General features: G+C 42.7%; 1 protein-coding gene across 8 annotated transcripts in view; it reads right to left on the reverse strand.

The window, feature by feature from the left end:
- MAP4K4 (mitogen-activated protein kinase kinase kinase kinase 4) overlaps positions 1-9,427 on the reverse strand; it is a 206,656-nt gene extending 197,229 nt beyond the window's left edge. For 3 of the 8 annotated variants that reach the window (XM_061626826.1, XM_061626827.1, XM_061626825.1), the window contains exons 1-2: positions 8,355-9,427; positions 7,711-7,776 (exon numbers count right to left, since the gene is read on the reverse strand). In XM_061626826.1, coding sequence (XP_061482810.1) covers positions 7,711-7,776; positions 8,355-8,411 — 123 coding nt within the window. In that variant the 5' untranslated portion in view covers positions 8,412-9,427. The remainder of the gene's footprint in view (positions 1-7,710; positions 7,777-8,354) is intronic. The other 5 variants (XM_061626828.1, XM_061626830.1, XM_061626833.1 and 2 more) reach the window with 3 other exon arrangements.
- Between the last annotated feature and the right edge of the window lie 13,216 nt (positions 9,428-22,643).

Here is a 22,643-nt window from a genome sequence, read left to right on the forward strand (position 1 = left end):
TGATGAACACTTAAAAGACACCATTTGATTCAGCAGTTCTTTCAGTTTGATAGGTGCTGCACTGGTTCTGTACACTGGTCTAGTTCACACATCACAGTAAAGTTATAGTTTTATTTTATCCACTTTTCTCCTTCCCCATGCTTGCTGTTGCTACACTGGGGTGAAAGAAAGAGGCTGGCTTTGCTTTATGTGTGAAGCAGCACTCATGGAAGAAAACCATGAGCCCTGGCTTGCACGTTAACACAAAACCAGGCTCTGGTTTGTTTCCTTCTTGGCCTGGCAATAGCAGAATTTTGGAGCAGCATCCACTAGCATGCTACTTGCTCACATTAAATTATCCTTTATTTTTAACTATGGTTTCATGTGAAGTGTGAACAAGACCATTTAAAAAACAACTGTCAGGTGCTCTGTAGGCAACCAGCCTCCTGTGCTTACAGGAAAGCTTAACTGAGGATGCTATGGGGTACGCAAGAAAATCTTCTAATCTACCCTCTCTCAGTTTGTAAAACCAAGCAAATTACAATACAGTTAACCAGTGGCCTCCTTTGTTTTTATAGCAAGCAGGTGATAAAAAGTCTGAATCCAGCACTTCTAATTTTATTCAGCATTGTAACTTCTTTCAGCCCAAGGATCACATTCCATTCTGGGCAACCTTCTGGGAGCCACATGCCAGTAGTTGACAGGGCTAAGGGCAAAAGTGGGCAAAACAACAAATGTGAATTTTTACCTTTGTAGAGTAGACTAGTTCTACACACAATTGCACATTCCCTCTTCATCCTCCATTCAGGTAACCAAGGAATACTATCAGAGTTCAATCATACACTTCAGCGAGGCAGAAAGGAGGGTGCAAAGCAGGGCTGGTAAGGAGTTTGGCTTGGAGAAGAGTCCCAATAGTCAGAGAGAGAGAAAGAGGCCTGGAGATTCGTTTGGCCTGCAGCCCTGAGGCCCCCCATCCCTGCTGTTCTGCCTCACTTCTACAACACCCTCCTAAGCAGATTCACCTTGGCAGCTAAACTGACCACCTCTGCCTAGCGACTTCACAGTATTTTATTCTCTCGTGCATTCAGGATGGATTCTGCTTAAAGGTTTGGTTTCATTCTAGCATGCTGTGCCTCTACTGCTGGTTTAGTGGGTCCTGCTCTCTTGCCACCACTGAATTGATTTCTGATGTTTTATCATTTTATCTAAGCAAGCTACTTTGGCAACTGATAGTGGAAAAGTGAGTGGTTTTTTTTTTTTAATGGCACCTTAGGAAAAACACTAAAAGCAACATTTGAAATTACACACAACCCTACATTGTACATTATACCCCACCTTTCATCCCTTCTACCCATCTTCCATAATGTTCAACCTGAAGGTCCATACTGGCAAGCCCCAGAGGGGAGGGGGGAATCTGCTAAACCTCAATGTGCATGTTCTATTACCTGCACCTAATCCAAGTACCCTGTTGGGAACTGACACAAAATTGTTCAACTACTAAAAGATCCTGAAAACTCTGTTTAACCATTTTCATTCTCTGTGTGTATATTTTCTCAATGCTTCATTTATCACCACAATACATCTTTTCTGACCTTAATACTGAACACTCTTCTATTACTTCTTCCCTCAATTTCCTGAATTAGAAGATTCCAAGGTCTGAAAGCCCACAACCTACACTAAGGCAGCAGACCCTGAAAGTGAGTTTAGCTAACATATGGGGGGAGCGAGAGACTACAAGTGTAACAGTGAGCACCATTTGGCTGCCTACAGTTGGCCAGCTATGTTAAACTAATACTTCTAGAACACCTCAGTAATCCTGAGCTTTTCTGCATTTCCTTCGCATTCTTTTAAGGAATACAGGCAGCAGTGCTCAAGACAGAAGTTAAATTGCTCTTATTATTTATTATGTATTTAAAATATGTATTTATAGCGCACACTTCATTACCAAGAAAGCATCCTAGAGTGGGTCACAGCTGTAAAAACATTAAACATAATCAGAATAAAAAAAACAAAAATAAAGCACTAATATGATATAATAAAACACTAAAAAAAATTATCACAGGTTAAAACTGTCGCAAATAAATCAAAGACCTGTTTATATAAATAGGTCTTTAGATGGCGCAAAAAACTTAGAAAAGTTGGGAGGGAAGGAAATTCGATAAACAAGGGGCTTGAATTGAGAATGTCCTCTACTACATAACTGCATAACATATTATAGGTCAGTATGCAATAATTAAACTGATTTTTTAAAACTACCTTGAGCTCTTCTTAAGAGAGGAAGGGTGGGGTATAAGAAATAATACTAATAATGTCATCTCACAGATACATATATGCAACTATGCAGGAGTAATCCATCCCCCACAAATAATCATGTAGTGCAGGGCCAAATTCCCAGAGAAAGCATAAAAGTAGTTCATACTTTGAGAAACTGGTCTGGCCTATTTCCCAAGAGAAAGTGACCTCACCAATACTGACAGTTTGTCTCTATGTGAGTAAGAAAAAGATTGCTCCCTCATGTTCAGCAAAATAATGTGAAGTCACAAATGCTTCTGTTTACTACAGGGACACAAAGGATAAAGTAGCTATTCGGCAATGACCCATGGCTCCCTTAAGCCATCGTTATTAAGGTAACAATGGATTTCCCTTAGTGAGGAAAATATTTTCACAAACCTCAGATTATTTTCACATCAGCATGTAAACCATCCCCTATTACATCACTCTCTTTTATGGGCCAGAACTTAAGACAATATGCATAATTTACAAGTAGCTTTGGAAAGCTGAAATATGAATCAAGGAAAAGGGGCCTTCAGTATGAATTAATTCTCACAAGACGTCTAGCAAGCAGCAGTTATGAGAACTGGGAGAGTCATCCCTGATTCAAATGGCACATTTCCTGTTACAGTTCAAACCTAACATGCCAATTACTTTCTAATCATTAGCTTGAGCGGGGGTCTCTAAACACACATGAGAAGTATTCATAGCAGCTGTTTTTGGAATGACACTTTCTCTGTAGGGCTCAATTTTTATTTATGCTTTAAAGGAGAAAAGAGATCAATCAATCATCATTTTCCCCTACAGAACATGCCTTGCCATCATTGTCAGACTAGTCCCTTCAAAAGTTATAGTCACTGAAGCAAAAGAAAAAACAAACTAGCTCAGAGTTCTTGATTTCTGCTCATCTCCCGAAATAAATTTAGCCCAACTCACAAAGGAAAAATTAGAATCTCTAAAGTGCATGAAGCAGAGGCACAGTTTGACAAACAGCAAGGTAAGTGCCACCACCATTCTATTATGAAAGTGCTGAGAGGCATATAGCCACAGGAGGACCAATTTTTTATCTAGCTGAAAAACTGCACTGTGGTCGCAATGGACAGGGACCTGGCAAGTGGGAGCAGGGGAGGCTACCAACAGCTTTTAGATAGTTGAAAAGAAACTCTTTATGTTTGTACACACTATGTGGGTAGAGAGTTACCCCATGTTCTCTGCCTGTCACTGAAACTAAAGACCCAAAGAACGGGCAGAGGCAGTAGGCACAACATACTGTGCCTCTTAGGATTGTGAAAAGGGCTGGGAAAGAACAGGGATGTGATAAGAGGAGGGGAGACAGAAGTCAGCCAATTTGTGTGTGTGTCATCAGGCATCTGAAGAATTATGATGTTCTTACAGCTGCCCCAGTATATTGCTAACACTTTTCCATTTCATATTATTAATGAAATTATTTCCCATGAAGAATAATCATTCTTCTTTAAAGCACTTTAAAGTGAACAAAACCCAGAAGATCAATCCCAACTCCTGACCCAAGTCATGATCTTCCATGCATTCATCCCACACAAATATATGCAGCTCTTTTAGGCTGTTGTGTACCACAGGCTAACAGGTACGGTCAAGGTACAATAAGTATTTGCACTGTTTAAGCCATTAGCTGTAGGTTTGTCAAATATACTTAGGGGTCAGCAATCTTATTTAAGATGCTCCATAGAGAATTACTAAGGTAGCACTGCATTGTTCACAAGTTTCTATCCTATATCGGAGACTGCCACATCCAGATTCTATTAGATTTTCTTGGAGCGTTTCAATAGAGTGTTTGTTGTTAGCCACCTCTTTTACTATCCAACAAGTAAAACCACAGACAAACTTTATGCTAACTCCAAATCAATCAGCTAATTTGGTACAGCTAATTTTGTGCTACCGTTCCGTGCTAATTTAACATGCCCAATGACAGAACAAAATACTGTAGATGTGAAATAGCCTATTGTCTCTTAAAGAACAGGCCCTTCACAATATAAACACAGGAAAAAACACATGCTGCAGAACATTTCAGCCCCTCATTCTTCAATAAAAGAATGAATACCAACAGGCAAGTCTGTACATGCCATTTAGCAGACAATCAGTGGACTTCAATTCAGTGAAGAGGGGCTGCTCTCTCTACATTCTTACAATACCCTGCTTTCTAGACAAATTTTATCTTGTCCCAAATAGCTCTGCTCATTATATTTCAGCCAGGTTTTCATTATTTACAGTACAAAAACCTTTAAGCTTCTGTAGAAGGTTGACAACTATTGCTTTACATTTAAACTCTGTTCATGTTCCAGCCCCCCCACCAAAAACATACTTTAAAAGTGTAGTATGCTGGCATTTTACTCACTTAACCTGGAGTGTTATTGGGATAGCAATGATATCTGCTATTGCATCCTCACAGTGGCCATTCCTTGGTTGTTTTGTTATCATTTTAACACTATAGGTGGCTTTTCCCCCCTCAAGACACATTTGTAAACAGACATTTTATGTCATGGCTGGGTAATCTGTAGCCCTCCAGATGTGGCTGACTACAATTCCCATCATTCCTGACTATTGGCCATGCTGGCTGAGAATGGGATTTGGAGTTCAACAATATCTGGAGGACCACAGATTTCCTGATTTACATTTACCAATAAACTCCACAGCAGTAGATTCTTTCACATCAACAATGACATCAGTGGTAAGACTGGCCTTCAACATCTCAAGCACATGCCTTACCATGAATTGACAAACACACTTTTAAGATTTACTACATAGTTTCCATTGCCAATATCTGTGGAGAAGTTCCTGTAAAAGAGAAAATCTTAGACCTTAACAGTAACTATACCCACACAGTTGCCTCAGTTCTTTCATATCTTAGGGCAATAGTCAATTTACCAAGGCAAATTGAAGATCTTGAGACTGTTGAACTGAGTCATGCATAGTTGGGGGGGGATGGGTTAAGGTAGGTTTTACTGAAGCTTTCGAAAAATACACAACCAAGAACACAAAAATATTATGCAGTCCCAGTGAACCAGGAAGCAGTCACATACAATATATCATAAGACAAAACAAAAAAACCCAGATTTTATTTTATGTTCATGCATAGTTTAGTACACAACACAGTTGCCATTCCTCCACCATGTCCCCAGCTCAACTGATATTTAACATATTAACACAAAGGTCCCAGACCACAGTAAGTGTGGTATCAACAGAGATCCGGTCATACCCTAAAGCAATCATAGGACTGGTTTACCACAAGCTATATTCCACATGAATTCACTCCACCAAATTGGTCACACCAACCTCATCTTGAGCTTGCTTGTTCCAATAGGAGATATGATCAGGTCATCAACCATTAGCTATATTCCCTTGCTTTGGATGCAGACAGTTCCCAAACCTGAGCACTCAGTGAGAAGAATCCCCAACCATCTAGCCAAATGGGTGGGATTTTTTTTGCCATGCCAACAAAACAAAAACAGGAAGCATCACATAATGGCTGCAAATACACCATACATTTAAAGCACATAGCTTCCCAGAGAATCCTGGGAACTGTAGTTTACCCCTCACAGAATGACAATCCCCAGTACCCTTTAACAGCAGTTCCCAGGATCCTTTGGGGGAAGTAATGTGCTTTAAATGTATAGCATGTATGCAGCCAATGTCTTTAATGCAAAAGTAGAGCACAAACATCGAGACTTATGCCACTTCGATCCTGCGTGCATATACAAGTTACCCAAACCAGAACTGTCTATTTCAGAGGCATTCCACCACTCCCATTTTCCTTAGCTGTAGATACTGATGTATGTTACTGGCAATAACAAACCCCTCTGTTTACATGACAAAGCTATCTTTTGTATATATTACAGGGCCCAAGAGTCTGTCTATTATTTCCATTCCACAGGAATACCACCCAAGCCAAAATATTTGAATAAAGCTGTAAGACAGAGAAAATATGCTAATTAGCTCAAAGCACTGTCAAATTAACTAACTTATGTTCTACTGATTTAATTTACAAGAAACTATGGATTCACACATTTGAACTCCCTTTTAGAGGAGAGTAATAGGACACACCCAATGTGATGTAAGCTTCACAGACAAAGAAATTACAGAAATATAATTATGAAACAAGTTAGCCTGAGATAGATGTCAAAAGGTCAGCAACAAATCAGTCTCAACCTCAAGACATATTTTAAGTTATTTTAACATTGTAGAGGACTAGATGCTGTTTACAACAAGGTCAAAGCTACTTCATATCACTACCCCTCACACAACAGCGAAGTTCTTACAAAATGCAGATTATTGTACAAAAGAGAAATAGTATGTACACAATGCATAAGGCACATGAAGGGAAGACAATTTCAATGTAGGAACCAGTATGTATACCAGGGATGGGGAACCTGTGGCTTTCCAGATGTTGTTGGATTCAAACTCTGATTATCCCTAACAATTCATCATGCTGCCTGGGGCTGATGGGAGTAGGAGTCCAGCAATATCTGAAGAGCTGCAGGTTCCCCACTGCTGATCTACACAAACATGTGTGATAGACACACATGCAACTTTTTCCACTGAGTGTACATAAGATGGGAACCCATGCTAGCCATACAAGGGATATGATAAGAAGTCCTTAGGAGTAGCTACAAGACAAGCTTATTAGAGCTGAGTACACACCAAAAGAAATGCATGTTGTTACCTCTTTATATTTATCTTACAAAACTTCCTTAGGCTTGGCCATCCTTCACTCATATACAAGGCATGATGAAAAACTTAGTCACATAGGTGACTAACCATTACACAGCCATGAAATCCCAACTTTTGTTTCCTTTACATAACAGACTGGGGAGGGGGGAATATCTTCACTTCTCACCTAGCATTTGAAAAGAGCAACATCAGCATCTGACCATCCTATCCTCTGTGTGTGTTTCTCCCCAAATCATTTACTTGTCAAACAGGTTGTTCAAGGAATTTTGATTTTTCTGCTCTCCAGACCTTTCCTGCTCTTTTCCCCCACTTTCACCCCACCCTTTGGCATCCACACCCTCCTACACTGTTAATGACACTCGAGGTAATGTAATGCCAGTCTCCACATCTTAACACACCTTGAAGACTTCATAACAAAGAAAGCGAGTGAGATATCTCTCCCCCTCCCCCCATTTGACTATTTCCCATCTCCCCACCATCAAACACCAGTTTATTTACAGGGCTGATTGAATAACAAAGCTGAATTGTTATAGAGGAAAATACAACGTTAAAAAGGGCTTCCGATCCTATTTTAGGGGCAGCAACAACCCAACTCAAGAGGTTCTTTAGACCCCAAGAGGCTCCTTGAGGGAAGGGGAATAGGTTGACAGCTGTGTCAGGAAGCTGTAGGAGATTTATTCCACTAAACTTGTTTGCATAGCAAGGAGGCTAGACACTAAGTGTGCAGGAGGAAATTAAATTCTTGACACAAACCTTATAAACTTGCCCATATGTGCCATTTCCAACCACTTCCACCAGCTCAAAAATCCCAGCAGGATCCTACACAATAAAGGTGTGGAGAAGGGAAGGGAGGTGGAAAAAGAGAGAGGAGAAGAGGAATCATTATTTATAAGAAATCATTACTGGCTCAATGTCTCCCCCCCCCCAAAAAAAAGCGCCACTGTCTGAAAAGGATTGTTTGGCCGTGCAGCTGTTGCGCCCTGTTTTTCCACGTACATGCCAATACATGCAAACAAAGGAAAGCTGCCCAAGACTGAACTCATCTCCCCCTCTCTCCTCCCCATGGCTCTCCCTCTAAGGAACAAAACGGGGAGCAGACAAACTAGCCAGCAAAAGGGCCCCTCCTAAGCTGCAGCCACGCCACCACAGCCCCTCTCCTCGGTGCTGGCTTGCCAATCCAACAGCTTCTTTTCCCCAGCGACACAGCCCGAAGCCTCCCGCTCCCCACCTCCTCCTCTTTTCTTTCCCCTCCGCCCCAACCCAGCTCTGGACAACAAAAGCCACGCCAGGGGAGACGTCGCCCGCTTTGTGCGGACAGCGGGAGGCAGAAAAGAAGGGTTCGTCTGCAAGCCAAGCAGCCCCGTCTCCCCCAGCCAGCTCCCTCCAGTCACACTTACCCGTAAGGAAGAGAGGTCTATCTCCCCCAGACTTTTTGCAGGAGAGTCGTTCGCCATTTTCCCCTTCGGTTTTATTGAATGTTTTTTCTTCTTTTCATAAACAAAAGGAGCAGAGGACAAGCGGCGCTACCACGCCAGGGTGAAAACATAAAGCGCCGCCCCTTACACACACACACACAAATATCTACCCCAACCTCTCGCCTTATTATCTCTCTCCCCTTTGCTTCCTTCACTCCAGGATAAAACTCTTCTTCATTGGAGGGATGGAGGGCGAGATGGGAGAAAGGAGAGAGAGAAAGAAAAAAGCTCTGGTTCCGCTTTGCTTTCCTTCCCGACGAAAGAGGTGACTGAGCGGTGGTTGGTTTAATTGTCGTTATTTTTAATTTTGGTTAAAAAGATAGAGAGGAGTCAGTTTCGAGCTCCGTCCCCGGTTCACGCGAAGGTCGCTCTGAGGCAGATTTACGCCATCGCAAAGAAAGAGCGGCCGTTCCCAAGATGCGTCTGTGCCTCTCCCTCTTTCTCAGCCAGCCACATCCAACATAGCAAAACCGGGAGCCGGCGGTGGGAAAACGGCAGGCGGCAGCCCTGCTTCCTTGCGCGCGCAGAAGGGCTGGCACCCACCGACCCACCTAAAGGAGCACGCGAACAATAAAAAACGCCACCCGGACGCAGTTGCTCCCTCCCTCGTGACTCTTTCTCTTCCTCCCGCTCTCGGAGCGCAAAGACGCTGGCCGCTCGAAGGAGCTTCAAGCTTAACAGCGCTGAGCCAGGGAGACAAAGCGAGCCGGGGAGGTGGGGAACGGATACAAAATATACTCCTGGAGTCAAGAGGACGCGAAACAGTCCCCCCCTTTCCTTTCTCCGACAGGAAAACCCAGCGGAAACACACGCACACCAAAGCACTTCTGGGTAAATTAGGGAGGAACGGGGGGGGGAGAAAGAAAGAAGGAGGGGTGGAAATCGTCTGTTGCTCTCAGTCAAAATCTGTCTGGGGAAATCTTTGTTCGAACGAATATATCAGTATGCAACCAGGGCGTGGCAGAGAACAATAGATACAAACTCCGCTCAAGTCACACTCAAAGCTGGGCCCTCATTCCCCAGAAAATAGAGAAGGAACAAAATAGGTTTCCACACATCGCCCCCTAAGAACAATGCAAGCCTTTATGTTCAGGGGAAAGGGTGTAGTAAAACCGATGGAGAAGGGAACGCTGCAGGCAGTACCAATGAATGGGCGATTTACTGAAACATCATTAAGATTTAAAGTTAAGGCTGAAAATTCTCAGCAACCCATCTGAGCAGATAAGACAGCAATATTATGCTGTTGAATGATAAGTGCTTATAATGAATTGGGTGCATTTCCATTCCTGTGGCTAGACGGTTATGAGAACATTTTGGTCATGATTTAAAACCTGTTACTGGTTTGATCAATCTTAGGAAGACCCAAAGACTTAAATATGGTATAGCTGGGCAGCTGTTACAATTCATTTTGCAGCTATTTTCATTCATTCATTCCTCCCCCCAAGAGAGATCCCCAGAGATAGTAGTGGGGTTTGGGCTTAGTAGCATCTGGCACTTGGCTACACAAATGGTGGCCATCAAGTTGCATAATCATGCAGGCACAATCAGTACTTCATACAGTGATAATGCTGTGGTGCCCGCTATGCTTCTAGAATGCCATCCATTTACATGGCAGGTGTCTACTGAGCATTACCAGGTCAGGGTTATAAAGACTCCTGTCTGAAATCCTGGAGACATCGTGCTAGGCAGTATAGACAGTATTGAGCTACCCTAACTGGCAGCCTCTCTTCAGGACCAATAGTCTGACTACCAATAGGGCAGCTTCTTGGTATGAGCATCTGCTTATTCTTAATGAAAATTTGGGGGTAGGGGCTTTGGCATCACGTGACATTCTCTCTCTCTTTCTCATTGGGCTGAACTCATTCAGTGCCCCTGACATAAGAGGCATATAATAACCAAGGTTTTTTGGTCTTAGCAAAGCAGGAGTAGCTAACCTTTGTCATTCCAGAGGCTGTTAGACCACAACTCTCACTACCCCTGACTACTGGCCATGCAGGCTAGGACTGATAGCAGATGGAATCCAGCAACATCTAGAGAGCCACAGGTTAACCATCCCTGTTCTAGAGCATGATGAATATAGGAGGCTTTTTTATATATCCATCTAGCCTAGTAGTATCTAGTCCAACCTTCACCAACCTGGTACTCCCCCCCCCATGTTGTTAGTTTACAACTCCCATCATCCCTGCCCATCACTCACGCTGACTGGGAATGATGGAGATTGTAGTCTAACACATCTGGAGGGCACCCAATTGGGGACAGTGAACTAGTCTGACTGGCAGCAGCTGTCCAGGGTCTCAGGCAGATGTCTTCCCAGGTCTGCTACCTGGAGGCCTTTTAAATTGAGATGCCAGGGATTGAAGCTGTGACTATATACATGTGAACCACTGAGCAATAGAATATTGAACTACACAGAGAAAGAGAGAGAAAGACTACCAAAATTCCAATCTTCATGATGGGCAAAGTGAATACACAGGGTGGGCTACAAGCCACTACATTTTTGAGAGTTCTGCATGTAGAAACACTTCACACCTCTCTTCAGTATACCAGTATAGGTTGGACCATCTAGGCTGTGTACACACTGCAGTTTAAAGGGGATTCAGTGTATCTCATGGGTGCATGCTTTTCACATTATCCACACAACATTATCCACACAACATTATCCACACAACATTATCCTCATCCAAGCAGCAGCCCACACTTTTCTCCTGTTTAATTCGGATTTTCCTGATCTGCAGATAATGTGGTAAGGGGGGGAATGGAATCCATCATAAAATTGCATGTTACGCAAATGTGGATGTGCTGAAGCTCATTGTGTGGGCAGGGTTATTTTTATATGTATGGTGACGTTTTACTGGGTGCCGTGTGTCATGACTCCCCCTACTTCCATTGGTGAGACATTCCTCAATGGGCTGCTGGTGGGGAAAGGCATGACACAAGTTTTATTTGTTTGCCCACTGTTTTCTGCACATTTGGCATATTGGAAAACTTGTGTCTTGAAAATGAAAATGAAAAAATGGCAGCTCACACAGATAAACAAGTCCCTGTATGCATGCCTACAATAGACCTCAGGTTTCTAGAAGCCAGGGACCATGGGGGAATTGAGGGAAAGGGATAATAACACTGAGTGCAAATACATCTCATCAAGCACCACCCACTAATGTAGATGGGAAATACAGAGACAGGGTTCAGCTGAAAGTGCTCATGCGTGGACAAATGTGCAAAAAAGCACACACGGAAAAATCAAATCTGTGCGACCCACACGCACATTAACACTCTGTGTACACAGCCCTAGCGTCAGGGATAAAGGTTTTATTTTATCCCCCAGGGCAGTGCTAATGATAGTCATTTAGTCATATGGAAGAAAGTTAAGACATGCATTTGCAGACAATTTGGTGTGGGGTTAAGCCTGCTTCCTGTGTCTGATGACCTCTGTGAACCAACCCATTTAGAAGCAAGCCTGCCTTCTAACTGTATGTTATATTTCTTTATCCCACTAGTGTGTTGGAAATAGTGCTGCAATGTTTAATTTTTTTAAAAAAGCTTAAATCAGCTAAAAAGATGCCCTCCCAATTAATCAAGCAGTAGGGTTTTTCCCCTTAAACTATTGTCTTTAATACTGTTACTTAAACTGCAAATTAATTAACTAAGATTTTTTTCAGCTAGATAACAGTCTGTTAGAATGTATATACAACACAAGCTTTCCATTAGGTCACAAGCGTTACCATTTTCAGACATGGGGACGTCTTATAGTCACTTTCATACAGCACTTTGATTTAATACCAATATACTGTTCACCAATTACCAAAACAGTTCTGATCTGCACTCAGACCACCTTTACACACGTACACACAACAACAGGAAAGCTGCTTCCCTGTGGTGTGTTCCTATACTACTGAGGAGTTTGCATGAATGTTGTACCGTAGGGAAGCGGCTCCCACACCCTGGCTGTGTGTTAGTGAATGAGAAAGAATGTGAAAGGCCCCAGAGACCACACTCTGCTTTCCAGTGGCAGCATGCAAAGCAATAAGCATATGGAGCAACCTGTGGATGAGGGAGGTCCCTTGTCTAGCAATGCAAGCCTAATAATGTCTATTCAAAAGGACCGTGGAGGCAGAGCATTGCCATCATAGCTAGTAACCATTGATTGACTCCATAGTAATTGTGCCCTTGTGACTACATTCCTAAACAGACATGCAGCCTAATCCTATGCATAGCTAGCTGTTGGAAGTGGTCATTAGGCGATCTGGAGGAAGATGTCATCAGCAAAGCCAACCCTAGGATAAAAAGCACCCTGGGTGAGGAGTGCCTTCAGCCCCACCCTACCCCCATGATCAGCTTAGCAGGGCTACCTAGAGGATTTATGGGGCCTAGTGCAAGTTAGTATAATGTTGAGGGCCCTGCTGCAGTAAGTCACTGTGGTCTGCAAGAGAGCCTGTCCTGCAAGTTCCAAAGATCTCAGAAGACTGTTCCACAGCAACTCAGAGCAGGACCTTCATTGTAGCTGCCTCTGTTCTGTGGGATAGCATTCCTATTGGGATACAACAGGTGCTCACTATCTGCATATACTGGAAACAACTGAAGATATCTTTGTTCAGACAGGCTTTTCCAGCTGAATGAATGGGTATCTGCCATGGATGTCTGTTTTGTTTTGCTGGTGGTTTTTCTGGGGGGTGGGGAGTTCATGTTTTTATTGCACATGACCTTGAGACACTAGTGTGGAATTATTAAAATAATACTAATAGTAGTAGTAGTAATAACAACAACAGTAATAAGCTCATAAAAATGAATGGTCTTAAGTATGCCTAACCTGGAAGTAGATTACAGCCTGGCCCTTCCTTAGAAATTAGTGCTAGTGAAATCAGAGGGAATGACACAAAGAAACATGGTCAGGATTGGTCTGTAAATGTTTTTCAATTATCTGAAACTGTACTGAGTTATTTTGAATTATTTGCATATGCTGTGTGCATAAATATTTGCTAGATTGCAAGAAGATACCTTAAGAATCTTTTTTAACAGAAGATGTAACTTTAACATCTAGAATAAGAAAACGACACACGTACTGAAAGAAATGTGAATTGCAATAACTACAAGAGCCATAGTTTTCCTAATAATCTTAGCAAAACTGTACTTAAAGCAGCTCACAGATATCCTGCATTTTAGAACAGTATTGTGGAGACAATATACCCCAAGTCTTGCAAGAAGCCTGCCCTTGAACAGAGCACACTTTTCAGCCATTAATATCATACCTACTTAGCTATTGTGTATAGGGTTGCATTTGTTTTCAGTGCCTAGCACATACCAGCTTGATCCTAAACAAAGTTACGTCTGCTTACATCCATTGATTGCAATGTGTGCAGGCAGGCCCAAGTCTGCCTACTTGCAAGTGGGTTGCAGCATGCACAAACTTAATAAGAAAACATTTTCCTTGCATGGAGATTCCTTGATGGGAGAAAACTTTACTGTACATCAGACTGCTCTTCAAGACATAAGAACCGGGCCAGTGAGAAAATGTAACCACCCGACTTTTTGCACCAATGACATTCTACTAGCTTTATAACTTATTTGTGTGTTAGAAGCATTCCACTTTAGCTTTCAGTATTAGTTCACATACTAATGATTAGCTTAGACTTAAATTGTGCAGCTCATAAATGGAGCTAAAGGCACAGTGACGTGAGTGGGATCTTTACCCAATTACACACAGGGCTGTCTGCAGTGGTGTAGCTGCAAGAGCAGCCCTTCACATTGTTAAGACTTCAAAAGAGAATGTGGGAATGAAGGCCAGCCAGTAATCACATGTAGATGTTAAAACATTACTCCACAATCTTATCTTTGAAAAAGATGGGGGGGGGAGAGAAAACCTCTCTCTGGTTTAGCTGTGAAGAAGAAAAAAGCTTTCAGAACTTGAAATGAGTGCTAAGCAATACGGACACATACTCAGTTTCAGAGACTGCTTGAAATGAGCTTCAAGGTGTGAAATCCTTGTCTTCCCACCAGAGTTCACAATCAGATGCTGATGACAATAATGTAACTTTCATCCTTGTTAACTGTTACAACCATTATCAAAGGTAAGCAAGGAAAAGGAGGCAATACCATAGGATAGTAAAAACACCTCTGAAATCTTCTTTGGAGTATCCATTCAATATAGATCTTTCAATTGTTGTGTTAGTTGTTCTTATATGAAAAGAAAAATGGGGGGGGGAGTCTAGCCTCTTTGAACCTTAGTGTAATGTTAGTGAGGAAAACACTTGTATTTATGACATACTATTTTATCAGCAAAACCAAATTTGGATTCAAGTTTGAAATCTGTAGTTCTTACATTTTAGTGGATTATCAAGATGCCAAGGCAGTGCATGCAGGAAAATAAGACCTACCATGTTATTTAGATTCCCCATCTCTTCTCCATTGGTAAGAGATCAACAGCAAGACAAAAGATGAGAAAGGAACTATGTAACCTCTTCCTCCTTAACAGTGCTCTGTCACTGGTATAATATCCAGTCTCCCTAGGCAACTGGTTTGCTTTGGGGCAATAAGCAGAGCTTGGAAAAGTTACTTTTTTTGAACTACAACTCCCATCAGCCCCAGCCAGCCTGGCCACTGGATTGGGCTGATGGGAGTTGTAGTTCAAAAAAGTAACTTTTCCAAGCTCTGGTAAGACTGCACTTAAGATAATTGCTAGGGTTTCTGGTTTCAGTTGACCCTCTAACGAAAACTGCATTTCCCATCACATCCCATTTATTTCCAGTGTCCAAACTGTGAGTGCTGATTGTCTATGCATCCAAAACAGCACCATAGTAGGGAGCTCTCAGCTGTCTCAGGGGATCCCAAAGTTTAGTAGAAGTACAAAAACATTTAGTAAAACTGCCTACATATGGGAACCCAAAACAATGCACTGAACATGCTCAGTGGCTACAGAATGCTGACTGACATGTGGGGTGTGGAATGGAGTACCTTGGAAGAGGGCATGGCTAGCTGAGTAGAACCGTGAGCATGAGTATGTCACGCTGCAACATTTTGTTACAGGTCCCTTGATAAAACCTGGTTCTCAAGATTTCGGCATAGCCAAAAAGATAATCTAGGATAGAGCTATGCAGATTAATGGGCAGAGCTATGCTTATAAGAGCTAACTTGGTTATCTGAGGTTCCCATTGAGTTCTATGGTGCAAATTAAATGGCTTAAGGCTCAATTTAAAGGGGATTAAAAACCTAACCTTTACTCAGGAGGGCATCTCAGTTTAAAGGGGATACAACCTAACCCCAGGGTCAGGACATTCCAACAGCTGTCATCCCAATAGTATTTATTTTTATTTAGTAAAAAGGAGCTGCAGGAGGCTACATAATCAAGCATCTTTTCCCACTGCAAACAGCAGAAGCAAGATAATATGTCCCTCTTAAATTCTTTCTAGTTTACTGTGCTGTGATATCATGCTATGTGTCCTGAATGTTATCTATCTGAATGACACTGCACAGATGTGTGGCATGGTACAGGCCCAGGAGATCAGATATATGCCACAAATGCTTCCAATTGGCACATACATAATACGACTGAGATGAAATATTCCTGAAAATGGTTCATTCTCAAATCAAATTAATAAAAAGGGAATCTCTCCTAGAACTCAATTTAATTAACTAAATGAAACTTCAATGAGTGGAGGCCAGTCACATTGTTTAATAGTTCCAGAGATGGATTAATTCTGCAATTACTTCAAATATTTTGTGTAAACATGTTGACCTATGAATAAGCAGAATATGCTAATCTTTCTTAATGTTGCAGTTTGTTTCCTCTTCCTCTCACGGTTGCAGAAATACAAAAAATATTGAGATAAACTAAGAGAATCTGGAACTGAGTAGAGCACGTTTCAAGCAGTTTTTAATTCACCTTTTCAAAACACTTTTTTTCTTGCAGTCTGTTACCAGTTGAAAATACATTCTGCAATCCCTTATTAATATTTTTAAAGGTTATAATAATCATACAATTAATAGTTGGGTTTTTAGGTCTCATTCACAAGTAAGCAACAGTGCAATCTTATACATGTCCACTCAGAAGTAAGTCCCCTTGAGTTTAATACAACTTACTTTCAGGTAAGTGAATGCAGAATTGAAGCCTAAGTGGCTTTAATTCAGAATAAAAATTTCTGAGTAATTAGCTCTGATGAAAAACACCTCCATGGATTTAAAAGCCCTGATAGCCATTTTTATTAAGTAGTTGGTGCTTAAAGAGTCCCTCTGATTCCATAAGGCCCAGCTTACTTACAAGTCTACAGTGTGTATGTCAATGAGCAAACCATGCATGGCCCCAAGATAATAGGAAATGTCCCATTTGGCTTAGATGACTGGAGATTCCTACCTAAACAATAGAGAAACCCTTCCTCTATTTTCCTCTTTATCTGCCTGAAGGCAGTTAATAGGAATTGCCCTGATTTATATATACAGTTACTCCCAAGGTGGCCCCTGGTACACCCAGCTAGACCAAAAACCCAGTCTCTAGCTCATATAAGTTGAATGAAGAGGCATTTTCCATCCTCCCCGGCCTTGCACCAATGGCGCAAAAAAATGACTGGTTGCCCACATCTGGTGGTTGGATTTATTTCTATGCCATGCTTTCTGAAAGAGGGAGGGAGCCCCCAGCTGATGAAGCATCAAGGCCCCAGCTGACAAAGCGTCAAGGCGAGTTAAGCAGCAGAGCGAGTTCAGCAGCAGGGCAAGGAGGCCAGGGCCCCCCACTCTGCCCATCTGTTCCCTGACCTCAACTAAACCACAGTCCCCAACCCATTAATGTAATAAACCTTAAACAAAACTATGCAGGTAAGAAGCCAGCAGGGGTGTGGGAGCTTTCCAGTGTTTTGCACTGCCTGCAGCATGTACAACTATCTGCCTCTTGGACAGAAGTCGTGGGTGTGCTCTCGGTGCAATGAGCTCCTGGCCCTCCAGGAACGACTTCGTTTCCTTGAGGCCAAGGTGACTGACCTGGAAAAGCTGAGAGAGGCAAATAGGTGTGTGGAGGAGGCCTTCAGGGACACTATAGCTGTGTCCCACTCCAAGGATGATAGCTCTCCTGCTTTCATGGAGAACGATGGTCTCAGGGAAGGAGAGCATCCAGCTGAGGAAGAGGGAAGCGATCCCTTACAAGAGACCCATTCCTTGGGAATGAGCAGGTATCCTCTCGTGCAGAGGATATATCTCCAGGGGGTGGAGGGATCCTTGTAGTGGGTGATTCGATCACTAGGAACATAGACAGTGGGGTGTGTGATGGGCGTGTAGACCACAAGGTGATGTGACTGCCTGGTGCGAAGGCTGCATATATCGCCCGTCGTTTAGATAGTTTGGTAGACAGTGCTGGGGAGGAGTCAGTGGTCGTGGTGCACGTTGGCACCAACGACATGGGGAAATGCAGCCGTGAGGTCCTGGAAGCAAAATTTAGGTTGCTAGGTAGGATGCTGAAAGCCAGGACCTCCAATGTGGCTTTCTCTGAAATGCTACCGGTTCCACGCGCAGGACCAGCCAGACAGGCACAGCTTTGTAGTCTCAATGTGTGGATGAGACGATGGTGTCGAGTGGAAGGGTTTGGATTTGTTAGGCACTGGGGAACATTTTGGGACAAGCTGGGCCCGTACAAAAGGCACGAGCTCCACTTGAACCAGAATGGAACCAGACTGCTGGCACTTAAAATTAAAAAGGTGGCAGAGCAGCTTTTAAACTGACTGAGGGGGGAAACCCGACAGGAGCTGAGGAAGGTCCGGTTCAGAATAAACCTCCCCCCTGGGATAAAGACCAAAGAAATGATGAAATTTTAAAAGGGGTAGGCCTAGAAGTAGGCATTGTGAGAGCAGGGGCACAGGATATCAATTCAGAAGGGCAAAATTACCACAGGCCAAACCACAAGTGCCAAAGACACTTGAAGAGAGACACTGCTTACAAGTGCCTGTACGCTAATGCTAGGAGCCTCCAAACCAAGATGGGAGAACTGGAGTGCTTGGTCTTAGAGAAGAGCATTGATATAGTGAGCATAACGGAGACCTGGTGGAATGGAGAAAACCAGTGGGATACGGTTGTCTCTCGATATAAACTATATCGGAAGGACAGGGAAGGACGTATTGGTGGCGGTGTCGCTCTATATGTGAAAGAAGGCATTGAATCCAGCAAGCTCAAAACCCCAAAAGAGGCGGACTCCTCCACAGAATCGTTGTGGGTGGTGGTACCATGCCCCAGGAGGGATTTAATACTGGGAATGATCTATCGTCCCCCTGATCAAAATGCTCAGGGAGACCTGGAGATGAGATATGAAATTGAGGAAGCATCCAAACTAGGAAATGTGGTAGTAATGGGTGACTTCAACTACCTGGACATAGACTGGCAGCATATGTGTTCCAGTCATGACAAAGAAGCAAAATTTCTAGATATTCTAAATGATTATGCCCTAGACCAGTTGGTCATGGAACCGACCAGAGGGACGGCAACCCTGAACTTAATCCTCAGTGGGGACCGGGACCTGTGCGAGATGTAAGTGTTGTCGAACCGATTGGGAGCAGTGACCATAGTGCTATTAAATTAAACATCCATGTAAATGGCCAATTGCCAAGAAAATCCAACACGGTCACATTTGACTTCAAAAGAGGAAACTTCACAAAAATGAGGGGATTGGTAAAAAGAAAGCTGAAAAACAAAGTCCAGAGGGCCACATCACTCGAAAATGCTTGGAAGTTGTTTAAAAACACTATATTAGAAGCGCAACTGGAGTGCATACCGCAGATCAGAAAAGGTACCACCAGGGCCAAGAAGATGCCAGCATGGTTAAGGAGCAAAGTCAAAGAAGCTCTTAGAGGCAAAAAGTCTTCCTTCAGAAAATGGAAGTTTTGTCCGAATGAGGAAAATAAAAAGGAACACAAACTCTGGCAAAAGAAATGCAAGAAGACAATAAGGGATGCTAAAAATGAATTTGAGGAGCACATTGCTAAGAACATAAAAACCAACAACAAAAAATTCTATAAATACATTCAAAGCAGGAGACCATCTAGGGAGGCGATTGGACCCTTGGATGATAAGGGAGTCAAAGGTGTACTAAAGAACAATAAGGAGATTGCAGAGAAGCTAAATGAATTCTTTGCATCTGTCTTCACAGTGGAAGATCTAGGCCAGATCCCTGAACCTGAACTAACATTTGCAGGAAGGGATTCTGAGGAACTGAGACAAATAGTGTTAACGAGAGAGGAAGTTCTAGGCTTAATAGACAATATAAAAACTGACAAATCACCAGGCCCGGATGGCATCCACCCGAGAGTTCTCAAAGAACTCAAAGGTGAAATTGCTGATCTGCTAACTAAAATATGTAACTTGTCCCTCAGGTCCTCCTCTGTGCCTGAGGACTGGAAAGTGGCAAATGTAACGAAAATCTTCAAAAAGGGATCCAGGGGGGATCCCGGAAATTACAGGCCAGTTAGTGTAACTTCTGTCCCTGGAAAACTGGTAGAAAGTATTAAAGCTAGATTAACTAAGCACATAGAAGAACAAGCCTTGCTGAAGCAGAGCCAGCATGGCTTCTGCAAGGGAAAGTCCTGTCTCAGTAACCTGTTAGGATTCTTTGAGAGTGTCAACAAGCATATAGATAGAGGTGATCCAGTCGACATAGTGTACTTAGACTTTCAAAAACCTTTTGACAAGGTACCTCACCAAAGACTTCTGAGGAAGCTTAGCAGTCATGGAATAAGAGGAGAGGTCGTCTTGCGGATAAAGAATTGGTTAAGAAGCAGAAAGCAGAGAGCAGGAATAAATGGACAGTTCTCCCAATGGAGGGCTGTAGAAAGTGGAGTCCCTCAAGGATCGGTATTGGGACCTGTACTTTTCAACTTGTTCATTAATGACCTAGAGTTAGGAGTGAGCAGTGAAGTGGCCAAGTTTGCTGATGATACTAAATTGTTCAGGGTTGTTAAAATGAAAAGGGATTGCGAAGAGCTCCAAAAAGACCTCTCCAAACGGAGTGAATGGGCGGAAAAATGGCAAATGCAATTCAATATAAACAAGTGTAAAATTATGCATATTGGAGCAAAAAATCTGAATTTCACATATACGCTCATGGGGTCTGAACTGGCAGTGACTGACCAGGAGAGAGACCTCAGGGTTGTAGTGGACAGCACGATGAAAATGTCAACCCAGTGTGCAGCAGCTGTGAAAAAGGCAAATTCCATGCTAGGGATAATTGGGAAAGGAATTGAAAATAAAACAGCCGATGTCATAATGCCGTTGTATAAATCGATGGTGTGGCCGCATTTGGAATACTGTGTACAGTTCTGGTCGCCTCATCTCAAAAAGGATATTATAGAGTTGGAAAAGGTTCAGAAGAGGGCAACCAGAATGATCAAGGGGATGGAGCGACTCCCTTATGAGGAAAGGTTGCAGCATTTGGGGCTTTTTAGTTTAGAGAAAAAGCGGGTCAGAAGAGACGTGATAGAAGTGTATAAAATTATGCATGGCATTGAGAAAGTGGATAGAGAAAAGTTTTTCTCCCTCTCTCATAATACTAGAACTCGTGGGCATTCAAAGAAGCTGAATGTTGGAAGATTCAGAACAGACAAAAGGAAGTACTTCTTTACTCAGCGCATAGTTAAACTATGGAATTTGCTCCCACAAGGCACAGTAATGGCCACCAGCTTGGATGGCTTTAAAAGAAGATTAGACAAATTCATGGAGGAGAGGGCTATCAATGGCTACTAGCCGTGATGGCTGTGCTCTGCCACCCTAGTCAGAGGCAGCATGCTTCTGAAAACCAGTTGCTGGAAGCCTCAGGAGGGGAGAGTGTTCTTGCACTCGGGTCCTGCTTGCGGGCTTCCCCCAGGCACCTGGTTGGCCACTGTGAGAACAGGATGCTGGACTAGATGGGCCACTGGCCTGATCCAGCAGGCTCTTCTTATGTTCTTATGAAAGGAAAACATGGTTCTTCTTTCTCTCAGTTTATCCTGACTTCAGTCCTATGAATTAAGTTAGTCTGAGAGATTCTGCCTTTCCCAAAGTAACCCAGTGAGCTTCATGGCCAAGTGGGGACTTGCACAAAGCCACATATTGCTCAATATTATTTTAATGCATAACATATAACATCAAGTTGTGTTTGGAATGATGTTTTCTTAATCTGCATATTGGGTGTTAGATCGCTGCAGGAATGAACTGCAGTTAGACTGAGCTCTTAAATCAGGGTTTTAAACTCTGAAACTGCAGATTTATCATCTCACCTGGCCACTTCCTTCCAGTTTCCACAAGAACCAAGCCACTGCTCAATAACTTGAGCATTAAATGATGCATGTACTGTGGCACTATTGAAGCCAATAGGTACCACAGAGCGGAATTAAAAAGAGAACCAAGACTAAATAATAATTAGTTGGATATAAGGTACAGTGTACTGACATTTAGGAATAGGTAGTTCCTTGCTGCTTCTGGGATAGTGATTGAGGGTGCAATCTTATGGTCCCTGGAAAGGCATCTCAGGGGCCACGGGGTATTGCAGAACTCCCACTTTAAGGATGAAGAGTGTAGTCAGCTCTCAGATGCCTCCTTGTTAGAAGCTGCAGAAACCTAACTGGACTCCTGAGTAAGCTTAACAATCACGGAGTAAGAGAAGAGGTCCTCTTATGGATTAGTAGCTGGTTAAGAAATAGGAAGTGGAGAGCAGGAATAAATGGACAGTTCTCCCAATGGAGGGATGTAGAAAGTGGAGTTCCCCAAAGATCGGTATTTGGGAACTGTGCTGTTTAACTTGTTCATAACTTATCTACAGCAGTGGTTCACAAACTATGCACACACACACACCACATAAAATTGCTGAGGGTCTTGGTATAGCATTTGTAATGCACTGTGCTAGATGCTAATTGAATTTTTACAGACATGCCACAGACCACCTGAATGAAGCTCATGGACCATGGACCACAGTTTGGGAACTCCTGATCTAGAATTAGGGGTGAGCTGATATCAAATTCTTCAGAGTGACAAAAACAAAAAGGGATCGCAAGGAGCTCCAGAAGGATCTCTCCATACTAAGTGAATGGGCAGTAAACAATGTAAGCAACTATAAAGTGAGGCACATTTGTAAAAAAAAAATCCTAATTTTACATATATATGCTCATGAGGTCTGAACTGGTGGTGACTGGCTAGGGGCAAGACCTTAGGGGCATAGTGCATGAATATGTCAATCCAATGTGTGGCAACTGTGAAAAAGGTGAATTCCATGCT

This window comes from Rhineura floridana, chromosome 5 (assembly GCF_030035675.1).
Source record: "Rhineura floridana isolate rRhiFlo1 chromosome 5, rRhiFlo1.hap2, whole genome shotgun sequence".
NCBI lineage: Eukaryota > Metazoa > Chordata > Lepidosauria > Squamata > Rhineuridae > Rhineura > Rhineura floridana.